General features: G+C 47.7%; 1 protein-coding gene and 1 long non-coding RNA gene across 2 annotated transcripts; both read right to left on the reverse strand.

The window, feature by feature from the left end:
* Positions 1 to 10,922: 10,922 nt before the first annotated feature.
* On the reverse strand, positions 10,923 to 11,804 carry LOC114510737. Its single transcript, XR_004900308.1, has 3 exons — positions 11,708 to 11,804; positions 11,246 to 11,278; positions 10,923 to 11,134 (listed from the first exon to the last, which is right to left on the reverse strand). It is a non-coding gene; the product is annotated as an uncharacterized LOC114510737 (long non-coding RNA).
* Positions 11,805 to 13,265: 1,461 nt separating this feature from the next.
* On the reverse strand, positions 13,266 to 14,051 carry LOC118496634 (class I histocompatibility antigen, Gogo-C*0202 alpha chain-like). The gene is made up of 2 exons (XM_036013530.1): positions 13,988 to 14,051; positions 13,266 to 13,739 (listed from the first exon to the last, which is right to left on the reverse strand). Exons 1-2 carry the CDS (start codon positions 14,049 to 14,051, stop codon positions 13,321 to 13,323), a joined length of 483 nt encoding a protein of 160 aa, XP_035869423.1. The 3' UTR covers positions 13,266 to 13,320.
* Positions 14,052 to 14,734: the final 683 nt, after the last annotated feature.

Below are 14,734 nucleotides of genomic sequence, written 5' to 3' on the forward strand. Positions count from 1 at the left end.
ATTCAAACAATTCTGTTTCCCTTCACCCTTGGATGCTTCCCCTCTAGGTGAAAATATCTGAAGTTTTTTACAATTGTGGAATGAAAATTTTTCATAGCAAGACCCAAAAGAAAAAAAAACATGAAGCAGAACATTTCACTTTTCTGTGTCAACCAAGCACTCCAGAGATACACACACACATAACCAAAGGCAGACACATTAAAATGTTGGCAGAGGAAGGTAACGTGTGTCAGTGTTCTTCCACCAAAGACCTAGAGGAGGGCCTGCGGCAGACAGTGGGCTATGTGCCTCGCTGCTGTTGAGAGAAGTGCACCCCTGGGTCGTGGCCACCTTTGAGGGACAGGGTGAGACAGGACGCACCACAGACGTGGGCTCTGGACAGCGATCTCAGGAGGATCTGCGGGCACAGGGTCCCCTCTAGATTGGCGTCATGAGGACGTGGGGGCAAGCCTGTGATTGGGCATCTCAGGAAATATCCTCAGGAGGGAGCAGACAGGAGCGAGGGTGAGGGGTGATAGGAAAGACCCTGCCTTTGCTTCTGTTTCCAGGGGCCTGGGGGCTGCTTGGTGATGTGTGAGCTGCACCGTGCCTGGTTTCTGTCTGTGCAGAGACAACATGCAGGGTGGTGTTGGTCTGCCTCACGTCGCTGTGGTCTTGGGATGCCCTTGTCTGATGCTGATGTTCTGTGAGACCACGTGTGTCCAACTGTCTCTCTGTTTGGCAAAGATGAAGGAACATGATGAGCATTTCAGCCCGAGGGTGGGGAACACATTCTGTTCTAAAGGTTGAAGGGATTGAAAACCAGGACAAAATTTCTGAGGGATGCTTTTGTAAAAGGTTTCAGAAATTTAAACGTGCTTATATTTTGACACAGAAATTCCTCCTTTAGGAATTTGTCCTAAGAAGTTAGTCACATATACTTCAAAAAATATATATTCAGAGATGTTTCTTCTATTGTGGTTTTTGTAAAAGCAAAAGGATGGAGTGTCTCTAAATATTCCAATCAATAGAATGATGGTAAGTATGGACAGAGGATTGCTTAACGTGTCTCAGGCAGTAACACCATGGGATCTACATAGAAGGTCAAGTGTAAATCCATTGGGCACTTGATCTGGGATCCTTGTGGGGCACAGAGGAAAGAAGACTCAGAGATTCCCAGTGGTGGGGCTGTGGTGAACGCAGGGATTTTTCTCTCGGAGCCTTGATGACTCACTTTCACTAGGCCCCTTGGCAGCTGTTGGTACTGGATGGGCCTGGGCCTGAGCAGTTCTGCCTCAGGCCAGACTGTGGTGTGTGGTGTGTGGTTTGTGGTGAGTGGCTGTGTGGATGCTTGACTTCCTCTGGATCAGATTTCACAACCCAAGTCCAGGGGATTTTGAAAGTATGTTTATTAAAGCTGGGGACAGTGACACTAAGGAAGGGCTTAGGGTAGAAGAAGTAACTGGAGAAAGTCTAGGCAGGGCTGCTCTGGTTCCTGGGAATGTTACAGGAAAGGAGTGAGTCAAAACCAGGTTTCAATAAGCTCACTGGGAAGTAAAACTCCCAGAGACAGAAGTGAGCATAGGAGGGGCAGCTGTCAGCTCACTGGAGAGTCAGGGAAAGAGGGACCTTAAACTCAGGACAGGCGATAAACCTGAGACAAGCTGCCACTGCCCTCTGCTCCCCTGACTGATAATCTCAAGGGCAGAAAGAAGTTCCTGTCTGAAATGGGGGTGTGGGCTAGGTGTAGAACAAGCTGACCCAGGTTTCTGCCTGGAGGGCTTTTATCTCTCTTCTCTGGGTGAGAATCTTAGGAGAGGGTTCCAGCAGAATATTCATCAGCTTTCAGGGTGTTTTTAATATGCTGATGCATGAAAATGGGCGCATGGGGGAGTTGGGGATTATCCCCTGGTCAGCTCCACTGTTTTACTTCTTTCTTAGGTGTGTCTGGCTCTAATATTTTTTTTTTTTGGTTGTTATGTTATCCCCTGACTTCTGTTCATGAGTTCATCTGGTACAAATGGTGTGAACTGGGTCTCTCTTGCGTATTTTCCCCTGACCAGGGTGATTTAAACTATGTATTCTCTGGTTTGGGTGGAGAGGTACAAACCATTTTTTCTCAAGAGTCCTTAGTTTAGGGAGATAATAGGTCTTATGTTTCACGAGTGGGCTGTAAGTTTTTCAGACCATTTGGCTTTGCCTAATTTTCTTGCCTCATTTTCCCCATTCTTCTTGCCTAGGACTTTTCCTAACTTACTATGCTGCCTTGCTATGACTCTGCATGCCATTCAACTGAACTTTTGCAATGTTCCAGAATGTTCTGTGATAGCAGGCTGCCTGGTTCAGAGCTCAGGAGGACATCAAGGGGCAGTGGACCTTAGCCATCCAGACTACATTCAAGTTCGCCATCCAGCATGGGTTTCAAGGCCTCTGCTGTGTCAGGATTAGTTAGAGTCTGGAGACAGAATGGATAGCCAGAGTAGGTCCCTGGCTCTGTGACTCTGGTACAGTCATGGGGAGGATGGGCCATTAGCAGAAATGACAAAGAAAAATGTAATCATGACCAAGTGCTGTGAGGGAAAGGTTCCTGATATCACAGAAGCAGAAGACTAGGAGGCCTATGGGTCCCTTTCCACTGGTCTCCATCTAATCTGAAAGTTGTAAAAGATAATGGTATCTGAAAGAGAAGAATTATACACAATCATACAGCAGGAAAGATCTCTTGGAAATTAAAAATATCATCATAGAAATGAATAATCAGTACGTGACCTGAAAGACTCAAATTGTACTCCTACTGAATTGTACAAATGGAAAAATGTGTGTGAACTAGACAAAAGACCTATTACTCTGCCAATCATGAGATTCCAAGAAGTTAATAAAGACAGTTGAAAGATAGTACGGAAATATAAACATGAATTTATAATGAGGAGGAAATGATTTTAACATTTTCTAAGAATAGTTCTCAAAGTTTGCAAGTAAAATTTTACATTTTGAATGGCCTAATAAAATTCTCTCTACAGCAGATAAAACAAACCCACAGCAGGACACATTATGGTGTGAGTTCAGAAAGAGGATGGGGGAGACCATGAAAACTTCAAGAGGCAGCAAATATGGGCATGGAGACTATAAGGTGTTGTTGCAATGCGTTCTGATTTCTGGAGACAAAATATTTCCAACAGAGTTCTGTATCAAGTCAGGATGTGAATAAGGGCTAGGATAGCCTACAGCTTCTGCATGTATTTAGAGTTTTCATAGTTAAGTTTTCACATTTTCTCTTTGGAAAATATTACCAGGCAAAGTGGGAAAAATGAGGAAGTAAACCAACAAAGAGGAACACGTGGGATCCAGGTGACAGGGGAGCCAGAACAGGAGAGGCCAGGGCTGCCCAAGATGAAGTACAGGACATCCAGGGTGTTTGCCCAGCTCCAGGTGTGCCAGGACCCAGTCCCTCTGTGGCAGGACCAAGGGCTGTGGAAAGGTGTCTACAGAGATGAAAGTGGTTGGGAATCTGATGTGTTCAAATACATACTCATGAAGATTTAGACTCTAGGGAGAGCAGTGGGATGAATGTCTGAAACCTGACAGAACGATGCCATGGCTGACATTGGACCAGATGCAATGACCAACCACCACTACCCTAGTGCTGACCAATTGCTGGAGACCTTGACCCTAAGTCCCTCAGTCCCCCATACAACCATCCCCTAGGAGCCATCAGGGAGCCAGGTCTCAGAGTTACAACTCACCTGTGACTCTGGGTTTGGTGCCACTTCCTTAAATAAAGATCTATTTTCTTTTTATCTCCTTTTCTTTTTTTTTCATACTCACTTGAGAAAAATGATGGAAGAGAAAAATGATGGAAGATAGGAAAACATTGATGTAAGACAAAAATATCAACTGATTTCCTTCCCATGAGCACCTGGACTGGGGATCATATGCACAACTTAGGTGTGTGGTTTGTCCCGGAATCTACTTACAACCTTTCAGTTATGGGACGGTGCTCCAACCAATACAGCCACATCAGCCAGGGCTAAACATTTACTCCCTTTTAAATTTTTTTCAACTACAGTTGACAATATTTTGTATTAGTTTCAGGTATACAGCATAGTGGTTGGACAATCATATACCTTACAAAGTGTTTCCCTTGATATTCCCAATATCCAACAGACACCACACACAGTTACCACAATGTTGTTGACTGTATTTCCTATGCTGGACTTTACTCCCATGACTGTCTGTGACTGCCAATCTGTACTTCTCAGTCCCTTTACCTTTTGCACACAGTTCCCCAACCCCCTGCTCCCCTGTGACAACGCAGAACGGAATTTTCATATTTTTGACTGAGAGACAGGAGGAGGCTGAGGAAGGAGAGGAAGTCTGGGTGGAGTTGGAAGGGCTCCACAGCAGAGAGCCCTGGGAAAGGAAGCTGCTGAGCAGAGCTGGGAAGCGGTGCACACACCAGCGGCCCAGAGCGAGGGAGGCAGAAGGGGTGAGGGTAAAGTCACAGCACAGAGGGAGAAGAACACAATTATGAAGAAAAATTAGCTTCTTCAAGCACAAACAGCTGTTTGTGTTTGATTGGGCTTTAATTTGCACAGGTGAATGAAGTCCTTCAGTTTAGTAATATTCTTTACAGGCCAGCGCTCAGTCCACTGAGCCACACTAGTAGGGCTTCCCATATTCTTTTCTTTCAAATATATTTTATTGATCAATCTATTACAGTGTCCCATCCACCCACTTTATTTCTCTCTGCCCTGCACACCCCCTCCCACCTGCATTCTCCCCTTTAGTTCACGTCCATGGGTCATACATGTAAGTTCTTTGGCTTCTACATTTCCTGTACTATTCTTAACCTCACCCTGTCTATTTTCTACCTACCATCTATGCTACTTATTCTCTGTTCCCTTTCCCTCACTCTCCTCCTCCCACTCCCTGCTGATAATCTCCATGTGATCTCCATTTCTGTGGTTTTCTTCCTGTTCTACTTGTTTGCTTAGTTTGTTTTTGTTTTAGGTTCGGTTGTTAATAACTGTGGGTTTGCTGTCATTTTACTGTACATGTTTCTGATCTTTTTTTTTCTTAGATAAGTCCCTTTAACATTTCATATAAGAAGGGCTTGGTGATGATGAACTCCCTTAACTTGACCTTATCTGGGAAGCACTTTACCTGCCCTTCCCTTCTAAATGAGACCTTTGCTGGATAGAGTCATCTTGGATGTAGGTCCTGGCCTTTCATGACTTGGAATACTTCTTTCCAGCCCCTTCTTGCCTGTAAGATTTCTTTTGAGAAATCAGCTGATAGTCTTATGGGAACTCCTTTGTAGGTGACGGTCTCCTTTTCTCTTGCTCCTTTTAAGATTCTCTTATCGTTAATCTTGGTTAAGGTAACTGTGATGTGCCTTGGCGTGTTCCTCCTTGGGTCCAACTTCTTTGGGACTCTCTGAGTTTCTTGGACTTCCTGGAACTCTCTTTCTTTTGCCAGATTGAGGAATTCTCCTTCATTATCTTTTCAAATAAGTTTTCACTTTCTTGGTCTTCCTCTTCTCCTTCTGGCACCCCTATGATTTGGATGTTGGAATGTTTAAAGATGTCCTGGAGGTTCCTAAGCCTCTCCTCATTTTTTAAAATTCTTGTTTCTTCATTCTTTTCTGGTTGAATATTTCTTTCTTCCTTTTGGTGCACACCATTGATTCGAGTCCCAGTTTCCTTCCTGTCACTGTCGGTTCCCTGTACATTTTCCTTTATTTCACTTAGCATAATCTTCATTTTCTCTTCTAATTTGCAACCATATTCAACCAATTCTGTGAACATCCTGATGAACAGTGTTTTGAACTGTGCATCTGATAGGTTGGCTATCTCTTCATTGTTTAGTTGTATGTTTTCTGGAGCTTTGATGTGTTCTTTCATTGGGGCCATTTTCTTTTGTCTCAGGGTACCTCTTACATAGTAAGGGGCAGAGCCTTAGGTGTTTACCAGGGTGGGGCAAACCACAATGCTGGGTTGTGAAGCTCTATGTGTGGGAGGGGTCTGAGAGGGAGCAATGCCACTTGCTCTACTCTCTGCCAATTTTCAGTCACTTCCCAAGCTACCCACAATCAAATTGGACACTTCTGGTGCTGATTCCCCGGTGGGTGGGTTTCTGTACATCCTAGGACTCTGTGGGTCTCTCCAAGGAACTCTCCTGTGAGACTGGGAGTTTCTCCCACTGCTGCTTCAACCCCACAGGTCTTTTCAGTTAGAGGTTTTGAGGCTTTATTTCCCCCATGCGGGAACCCTGGGCTGTGTGGTCTGTCTCTCTCCCCAGTTGTTCCTCCTGGTTTATCTGCACACAAATGTGGGACTGCCCTCTCTGCCAGCCACCACCTTGCTGGGTTTGCCAGCCATGCCCTGCCTCTGTCCTCTCTGCTCTGCTGCCTGTGTCCACCCCTCCTACATATCTGGATGAATATTTCTTCTTTAACTGCTTGGTTGTCGAACTTCCATACAGTTCAATTTTCTTTCAATTCTGGTTGGTTTTTGTTTTTAAATTTGTTGTTGTCCTTCCTTTGGTTGTGTGAGGAGGCACAGTGCGTCTACCTCTGCCTCCATCTTGGCCAGAACTACCCCTAAACCTTCACTTTCTTTGCTGCAAACAGCTGTTTGTGTTTGATTGGGCTTTAATTTGCACAGGTGAATGAAGTCCTTCAGTTTAGTAATATTTATTTGTAACTTTTATTTGTAACATAACATTTTATAATTTTATAGTGAATATGCATTCATTATATGAATGGCATATTATCTCTACACACATAATTAATTTAGAAAGCATTGTTGACATGTATAAAAGGGAAGGCAAATGGGGAGGAAAGTGAAGAGCTCAGCTCAGGGCTGACATTGCTGGGCTGCATGTCTGGGCTCTGGGAAATGACCTTGCACACCTTCTCCCCACTCCTCACTCAGGGTGCTTCCCTCCGTGGAGGCCAAGCTGGGTCTTTCCGTTCTTCTGGGGCATGGTCATTTGTATCTCCTCAACTCTCTGTTGCTTTTAAGAAGTTGGTTTTTTTTTATTACACATGGCATGTTTAGCTGTTTTCCATGGGAGGATTTGTCCATAGAGTTCAGCCAAGATTTTCAGGAATGGGATTTCTAAGGCAAACAGTTGGTCCTAGAGAAGAGGATCAGAATCTGAATCTTAAATCATGATGTGAGGATGATCCATCAGGAGTTTTATAAGTGAAGGGATTTTATGTGACTTGTTCTTTGAAAACATTATTTATGCACAGGGGAGGTTTCAAAAGACACTCAGGAATACACAAAATAAATGAGTCATATTGTCCCCCTGCTCCTTCAGTCACCTAAGTCCTCTCCCAGGAAACCATCACAGTGAGTCACTTCTGATTTCTCCTCCCAGGAAAATCTACCTGTGCATTAATGTTGCTGTTATGTCTATGAAAAGAGCTCAGGCCACAGACTGGGAGAAAATGTTTGCAGTTTAATTCTTTTAGAATATACATAAGAACCCTCAACTCAACAATCAGAAAACAATATCTCAATAAAGATTATCAAAATTCTAAACAGACTACCCCACAAAAGAATTTATGCCTGCCTTGTCCAGGTGGTTCAGTTGGTTAGAGGGTCATGACAAGTACCAAAATGTTATGGGTTTGATGTCTGGTCAGGGTGCCTATGGTGGGGAACTGATCCATGACTCTCTCTCTCTCTCTCTCACACACACACACTCTTTCCTTCTCTCTCTCTCTCAAATCAGTTAACATAGCCTTGAGTGACAGTTTTGTTTTAAAGGCTTCCTGCAGAACAGTAGCTTTGTTGTGGCTGCAGCAGCCTCATATGAGTGTTTACGGGGTCTCTTGATGTAGTTTTCTCCTGTGTTGATTTACTGTACAAGTTGTTTTGTACAACAACATGCTGTGCAGGCTTGCAGCCCAGAAGCAACAGGCTGAGACCTGCAGTCCAGGTGAGCAGTAGGGAGACCATCCAGGTGTGAGTGCCTGTGTGCTGTTCGCACAACCATAGCATCACACAACCACATGTTTCTCAGGGTGGATCACCACCATTAGGTGGCACATGAGTGAATGTAAGTGCATCGGATAAACACACTGGGCACCTTACACTGACATGAGGTTGTGTGTCAGTTATATTTTAATTTAAAAATAAACTTCACTGTGGGTTTTATGTACAGCTCTTACATTCATTGAAGGATCATTAAACAGTGTAATTAGGAATATTGTGAACACTGACATCCACAGATTATATTGTCAAGAGTCACTTCCAACAGCTCATGACCCCAGGAGCTCTAGGATGCCTGAGCATTTACAGTGAGGGGCGAACAGCAGGAGAACAAGAAGCCAACTAGGGGAGGTCTGCACCCACCAGGGGTGAGGGTCCTCTCACACAGTGATGAAGAAAGAGAAAACCGATTCCAGCATGTATCAGGTGACACAGGTGTCCACCAGCATCAGAACAGTGTGGGTGGCTTGGTGTCTGGAGGGGATTGGTAGTGGCTGCAGGGGTGTGAATGTGCTGCAGCCTCTGGTGGTGTCTGTGCAGATGAAGCACCATGGAAACACTGGGCCAGACCATGAGGACAGTGCACGTGACACAGGACATGACCACAGGATGGCACACTCAGGCTGGTCTGGTGACTAAGGATAGAGATGGCAATGACTGAAATGCCCTCAAGAGCAGTGGGCAGGAGACAGAGAAAGTGTCCCCTTTTCCCTGGGTGGAGCTTGAACTTAGACACGTGTCATTGGGGTGAAGGGACATCTGCACCAGGAGCTCCCGTCACAGTATTTCCCACTGGACCCTTTCCTTCAGCTCCTTCTCTTGTAAGAGCTTGTCCCAAGTCCCTCACACTGTCATCCCTGTGACCCAGGCTGGTCTCCCTGTGGGTTCTAGTCCCACAGCTCTGGATGCTCATGGCCCCAGGTCTGTCTTTGGCTTTTCTTGAAATAAAATGAGCTCCCAATATTCCACATAGAAATTCTTTTCTACTTAAAGTAGAACTTTTTGGATTCCATTATTTCTTCCAAGAAATCAGTCAGAGGGTTCATTGTATAGAGTGAGCATTTGGAGATTTTCATTATGTTGAACTGAGCCACTTTCTAAATCCTCTGCTTGACTTTATCCCATGGTAGAGAAAACAGCACATACCTTCCACCCTCGTATGACAAATTATGAGCTACCTTTCCTTCCCGAGGGTGGGAAGAACACTGAACTGTGGATTCAAGGCCTTTCCCCAAAATGGGTCTTATTGCATCATAGAATTGTGTGCATCCAAATCTCCTCAAGACCAGGATGGCTTGTGGTTATAACTTTTTTAACTTTGAATATTTTTTTACTTTTCAATTACAGTTGACATACAACATTATACCAGTTTCAGCTGGAAAACGCAGTGATTAAACATTTACATAGCTTATTGACAAATCTCCGTGATAAATCTAGGACCCATCTGACACCATATATATTCACAACAATATATTATTGACTGTATTCCCTGTGCTGTACTGTACATCCTAGTAAACAATACTCAGGGCTAGTACAGGACAGCCATCATATTCCTGTTCACTTGGGTGGAAGTTAATAGAGGGGCAAAAAGCTGAGTGTGGAAGTGGTGACAAGCACAGCAGGACAAATTCAGAATATCTCCCTGTAAGCTACTAATGAATGACAATCACCAAATGGTGACTGTATGATGGGGAGACATGGCCATAACCAACCTGGGTGGGTCACCAGGATGAATGTCCCCATTGCTGGGACAGGGAAGTACAGTGTCCAGTCCTTGTTCTTCATCTTCCACGGTCCCAGCTCCCTTGGTGGCCTCATCCACACTCACGGCTTTAATGTCATCATCATCTCCACACCTATGTCTGCAGCCTAGATATTTCTCCTCAAGGTCCACACTCTCATCTGTCCAACCTGACACCTCACTGGTGTGTCTAACAGACATCTCCCCTTGACCTTCTCTTTAGCTGAGTGCTTCAAATGCCCACCCCCACACAACTGTTTCCCCACACCTCAGATTGAATCCTTAGGAAATGCTGTGAAATCCATCTTCCAAATGCATTCAGTGTCCAGCCCCTTCCCCCTCACCGCTCACAGCTCCATCAGAACACCCAGCACCTGCAGCCTGGAATGCTGGGAGGTTTCCCACACCTTTCCCTCCTGCCTCACTGGTCCCTTGTCTCCTGATTCTGTCCTCAGCACAGCAGCCAGACTGACCCTGTAGCCCGAGAGCTCTCTGTTGGGGAGGAACTCTCAGAGGAAGCCACTAAGGCCATGGGCTCCTTGCCCATGACCTTCCAGGACTCAGCATCCACAGAATGACAACAGTGTCTGCAGTGGATTAAGGACAGTGGATGCTGGAATAGCTTCTGCTTTAAGCAGGTGTTCTCACCTTCTGATTGGTCAGCTCTCTGAATCCCATGCAGATATTCCTGAGGTCTACAAGAGGGGGCCTGGAAGCTTGGGGAGACTCCTAGTATACAAAGCAGCACTTGATTAGAATCAGGGGACTCAACCAGCCATGGCCAGAGGCTCCAAAAGTTCACATTCAGATGTGAGGGATGGAACCCTGAATAGTGTATGGAGCACAGGTGGTCACAGGCAACATCAGTGGGGAACTGTGGAGTCCCCTTGTCCCATGGCACACAGTCTGCCCCTCCTGGGTTGTCTCCACACCTGATAGTAAGTTTATGAATTTAAAGTAACTTGAAATGGGTTAATAAATGGGGTGAAGGTGTAGATAGAATAACACCTGCCAACAATCATACACCTTGGAGTTTTTAATATCCATCAATAATGTTTACATATATATCCATATATATCATAGTGTATATATATATACACACACATACTCTAATGTACAAACAAAAGTCAGGGATTCGTAATTCCAAAGGAAGGCTGGACTGACTATTTAGCACCAAGTATTGTGGAAAGCAGCTGTCACACTGGGAAAGAAAGTTGTCACAAAGAAATTCAGGTCAGTCTCAGAAGTGTCACATTTTCCCACAGCCCACCACACGCTCAGAATGTCCCACTCTGAGAATCGCCCAAACCCAACTGTGTTTCTCAGTACCAATGCCCCCCACTTCCTGTTCTCAGGGTCTCACCCTTAGGAGCTGTGAGAGACACATCAGAGCCCTGAGCACTGTCACTGCCTGGGGAAGACACAACAGCAGAGTTATAGGGTTGGGGAGCCCCCCGTCACAGACTCTAGCCCACACTCTCCCAAGGGCCCCAGATGTCACTTCTCTGAAACTCAGCCTTACAGTCAGCCTGAGTGTAGCTCTTCCTGCCTCTGTCTGTGGGAAGAAAATGTTCTGTGAGAAGTCAGGGGGAGGGCTGGGTCCTGTGACCCTAAAGGAACCCCATACTCCTGAAGCACAGAGATGTTTCTGGAACTGTGACTGAACACCAGGGTAGGATCAGGAAATACTGGAAAAGTACATGTGCAGGGATGGGACCAACCACCAGTCTGGACATGTGTCCTCATCAGGGAACTTTGCCTGTGACCTCTGACAGCTGGGAATCAGTCCCCATTGTTAGAAACATCAGGTGATAAAGTTGTCCCTCACTTTCCCACGGTCCTCACTAAAGAGTCTGTTAGGAAATAGGCCCCAGATGGACAAGCACCCATGTGGGGATACGACGACCATTAATCAGGCAGAGCACATTTCCACCTGGGCTTGACCCCCAGTGGGACAGGAAACTTAGCCCCACCCCTTGCCCACCTGAGCACTTCTTCCTCCACAGCACAGCTCCAGTGACCACAGCTCCAAGAAGACTCAGGGCAGCACTGATGCCCACAATGGTGATGGTGGTCTCAGGAGGGGGTTTTGTGATGGGAGGGGAAGAGGTCAACCTCAAGCCTGAGTCCTGACCTGCTCAGGGACCCCCTGAGGAGAGGCTCTATGCCCACACCCCCTCCTCACCCCATCTCAGGGTCCAGGACTCAGGCAGCCCCTGGTGCTGCACATGGCATGTGTATCTCTGCTCCTCTCCAGGGGGCACAGCCACAGCTGCCCACTTCTGGAAGGCTCCATCCCCCGCAGTCCTGGTCTCCACCACCTCCATGTCCTGGGTCATATCCTCCCCATCATGCTGCCAGGTCAGGGTGATGTCAGCAGGGTAGAAGTCCAGGGCCCAGCACCTCAGGGTGACCTCATGGTCAGAAATGGGGTGGTGGGTCACGTGTCTTTGGAGGGTCTGAGGGGAGGGTGAGAAAATTCAGGAAGTTTCATGGTCATGGGACACTCCAGCAATGCTCCTGTGACCACCCTGAGAGTGGACAGGACAGCTGGGGTGGGGGAAGGGAGTACAACATCCAGACACCAGCTTGGACAGAGGCATCTGGGATAATGTTCTGTGTCCTTGGAATGGTCTAGACTCAGAGTGTGAATTTCAGGTAGGAGTGTGCAGGTCTCTAAGGGGTGACACAGACTCAGGTGGATGCTGATGACTCAGAAAACCCAAATCAGCCTTCCAGAGAAGGTCTCAGCTAGAGAACCAGAGAGAGCATCCTGGTGCACCAGGTGCTGTAGGGTGTGAGGGAACCGCCACGGGGGTGTTTTAGGGAGGGGCTGGGCCCCTAATGGTTCTTTAGAGTGGGGATCCCCAGCCAGGGAGCTACAAACCGGTATTAGTGGGTGGCCTGTTAGGACCTGGTCGGCACAGGAGGAAACAAGCAGCTGAGTGCTGTCTCCTGTCTACCAGCAGACCCCTCCCTCCAGTTAGTGGGAAACTTGTCTTCCATGAAACCGGTGTCTGATGCCAAATGTTTGGGGACTGCTGCTTTAGAGAAAACTAGGCCTGCAGGTGAGTCACAGAATAAGGAAATCCGGGGAACTCTTCCCTCTCCCGAGCAGGAAGGGGATTCTGACACTGCCCCATTCCCCACCTCTCCTTGTAGGAAGCCGCCCCAGCCCACAGATCCCCTCCTCTGGGCGGAGGCCCGCGCCCTGGTACCTGCTCTGAGCAGCGTCTCCTTTCCCTTCTCCAAGAGCTGGTTTAGCCAGCACACGCAGATTCACTCCAGATAGAACCTTTCTGTTCCACATCAGGGTCCTGCACCAACTTTCGTTAGGTTATGGGGCCGGGGTGTCCACCGTGGTCCAGGAGCTCAGGTCCTCGTTCAGGGCGAGGGAGTCAGGCGCCGTCGTAGGCGAACCGACTGTATCCACGGAGGAAGCGCCCATCGGATCCCACGACGCAGCTGGTCACTTCCTGCCAAGTGTGGGACCCTGACCCCGCCCCAGGGTCAACCCTGCCCACTTAGCCCCTTCCCGCCTCCAGTCGTCCGAACCTGACCCGTGGTAATTAAAGCTAAATTGAAAATGAAACCAGATCAAAATTCCCGCGCGCTCCTCCCAGGAAGGGGACTGGCGGGTTCTGAAGCCTGGAGGTGACACTCGGACCCAGAGACTTGGGGTGACAAAGGCCCGTGCGTCCGTGGGGATGGGGGTGGTGACCGGGACCCGGGCACTCGCGGCTCACGGTCCTCGCTGTGCTTGTAGTTGGCGCGCAGCTTGTTCAGGTTCGCTTGGTTAATCTGTGCTTCGCGCAGGCAAAACCCTGTCCCCTGGTTCCAATAGTCCGGCCTCTCCTTCTCCATCCATGGTGCCCGCAGCTCCAGCCTCGGGTTCGGGGCGTCGCTGTCGAACTGCGCGATCTCCGCGTTGTCCGCGTAGCTGACGCCGATGTACCGGGACTTCCTGCCGCCCCGACAGTACACCGCGGTGCTGAAAATTTTCAGGGTGTGCGTACCTGGGGGAGGCGAGGACGAGTGTCCAGGTGTCAGCGGTCGGCCGGAATGGGCAGGGGGCCAGGGGGACGGAAAAGGGGGCGGTGGTCCACAGGAGCGGGGGAAGGGTAGAGTCGGGGCCAAGGAGGGAATCTGGGGTCTGCGGTCTGAGTGGCGGCTGCTGGAGACCCGCTTTCCCCGGGTCCTGCGTCCGCACCTAGTCCCCTGGCTCCCGCCCTGCAGAAACCGTCCCTCCCGACCCCGCACTCACCCGCCCAGGTCTCAGTCAAGGCTAGGGCTCCCGAGAGCAGCAGGAGAAGCAGTCGGGTCCCCATGACCCCTCCTGAGAGTTCTGGTTGTCAGTGAGGACTTTATACCCAGAACCACGGTGACGCTGATTGGCTGCTCTAATGTTCGGACATCCAATGGGAGTGAGAACTGTGGAAGCGTCATGTGTATCTGGGATGTAGGACCTGATCCAAGTTGTAAGAAGAAGTGAAACGCCCAGGAGAAGCGGAGCCCTCAGTCCTGTTAGTACCACCCTCACCCCATTGGTCCTCCTGGTCTCTGGCTAAGACCCTGCAGCCAGGTCTGGGGACCCGGGACTTTGTGCTGAGCCCCCTCCTACACGGAGAAGTCTCTGTCCCTCTGTCTCCCTGAGTCCCGGCCCATGGGCTGTTTTATTCAGCGACTCTCTGACATTTTGGATTCAGAATATTGTACAGTCTCACAAGACAGAGAGAATCCCAAGGATGATTTTGTTTGTGCGGGTTATAGCTATCAATATTTACCATACACGGAATAAAAGTTTGAATTTTTTAACTTCATTGAGAATAATATTAATAACCTATGTTAACAGAAATAATGTTTTTGTGAAAAATAACTATTTCCCAGACAGACGAGATAGTGAGAAGAGTGAATCTACTTACATTTTACATTTTTCGCAAGTCTCAGTGCTTGTCTGTATCATTAGAAGTCCGCTAGCTTTTCATATTTGCTTCTGTGTTTAATCTATTAC

This window comes from Phyllostomus discolor, chromosome 12 (assembly GCF_004126475.2).
Source record: "Phyllostomus discolor isolate MPI-MPIP mPhyDis1 chromosome 12, mPhyDis1.pri.v3, whole genome shotgun sequence".
NCBI lineage: Eukaryota > Metazoa > Chordata > Mammalia > Chiroptera > Phyllostomidae > Phyllostomus > Phyllostomus discolor.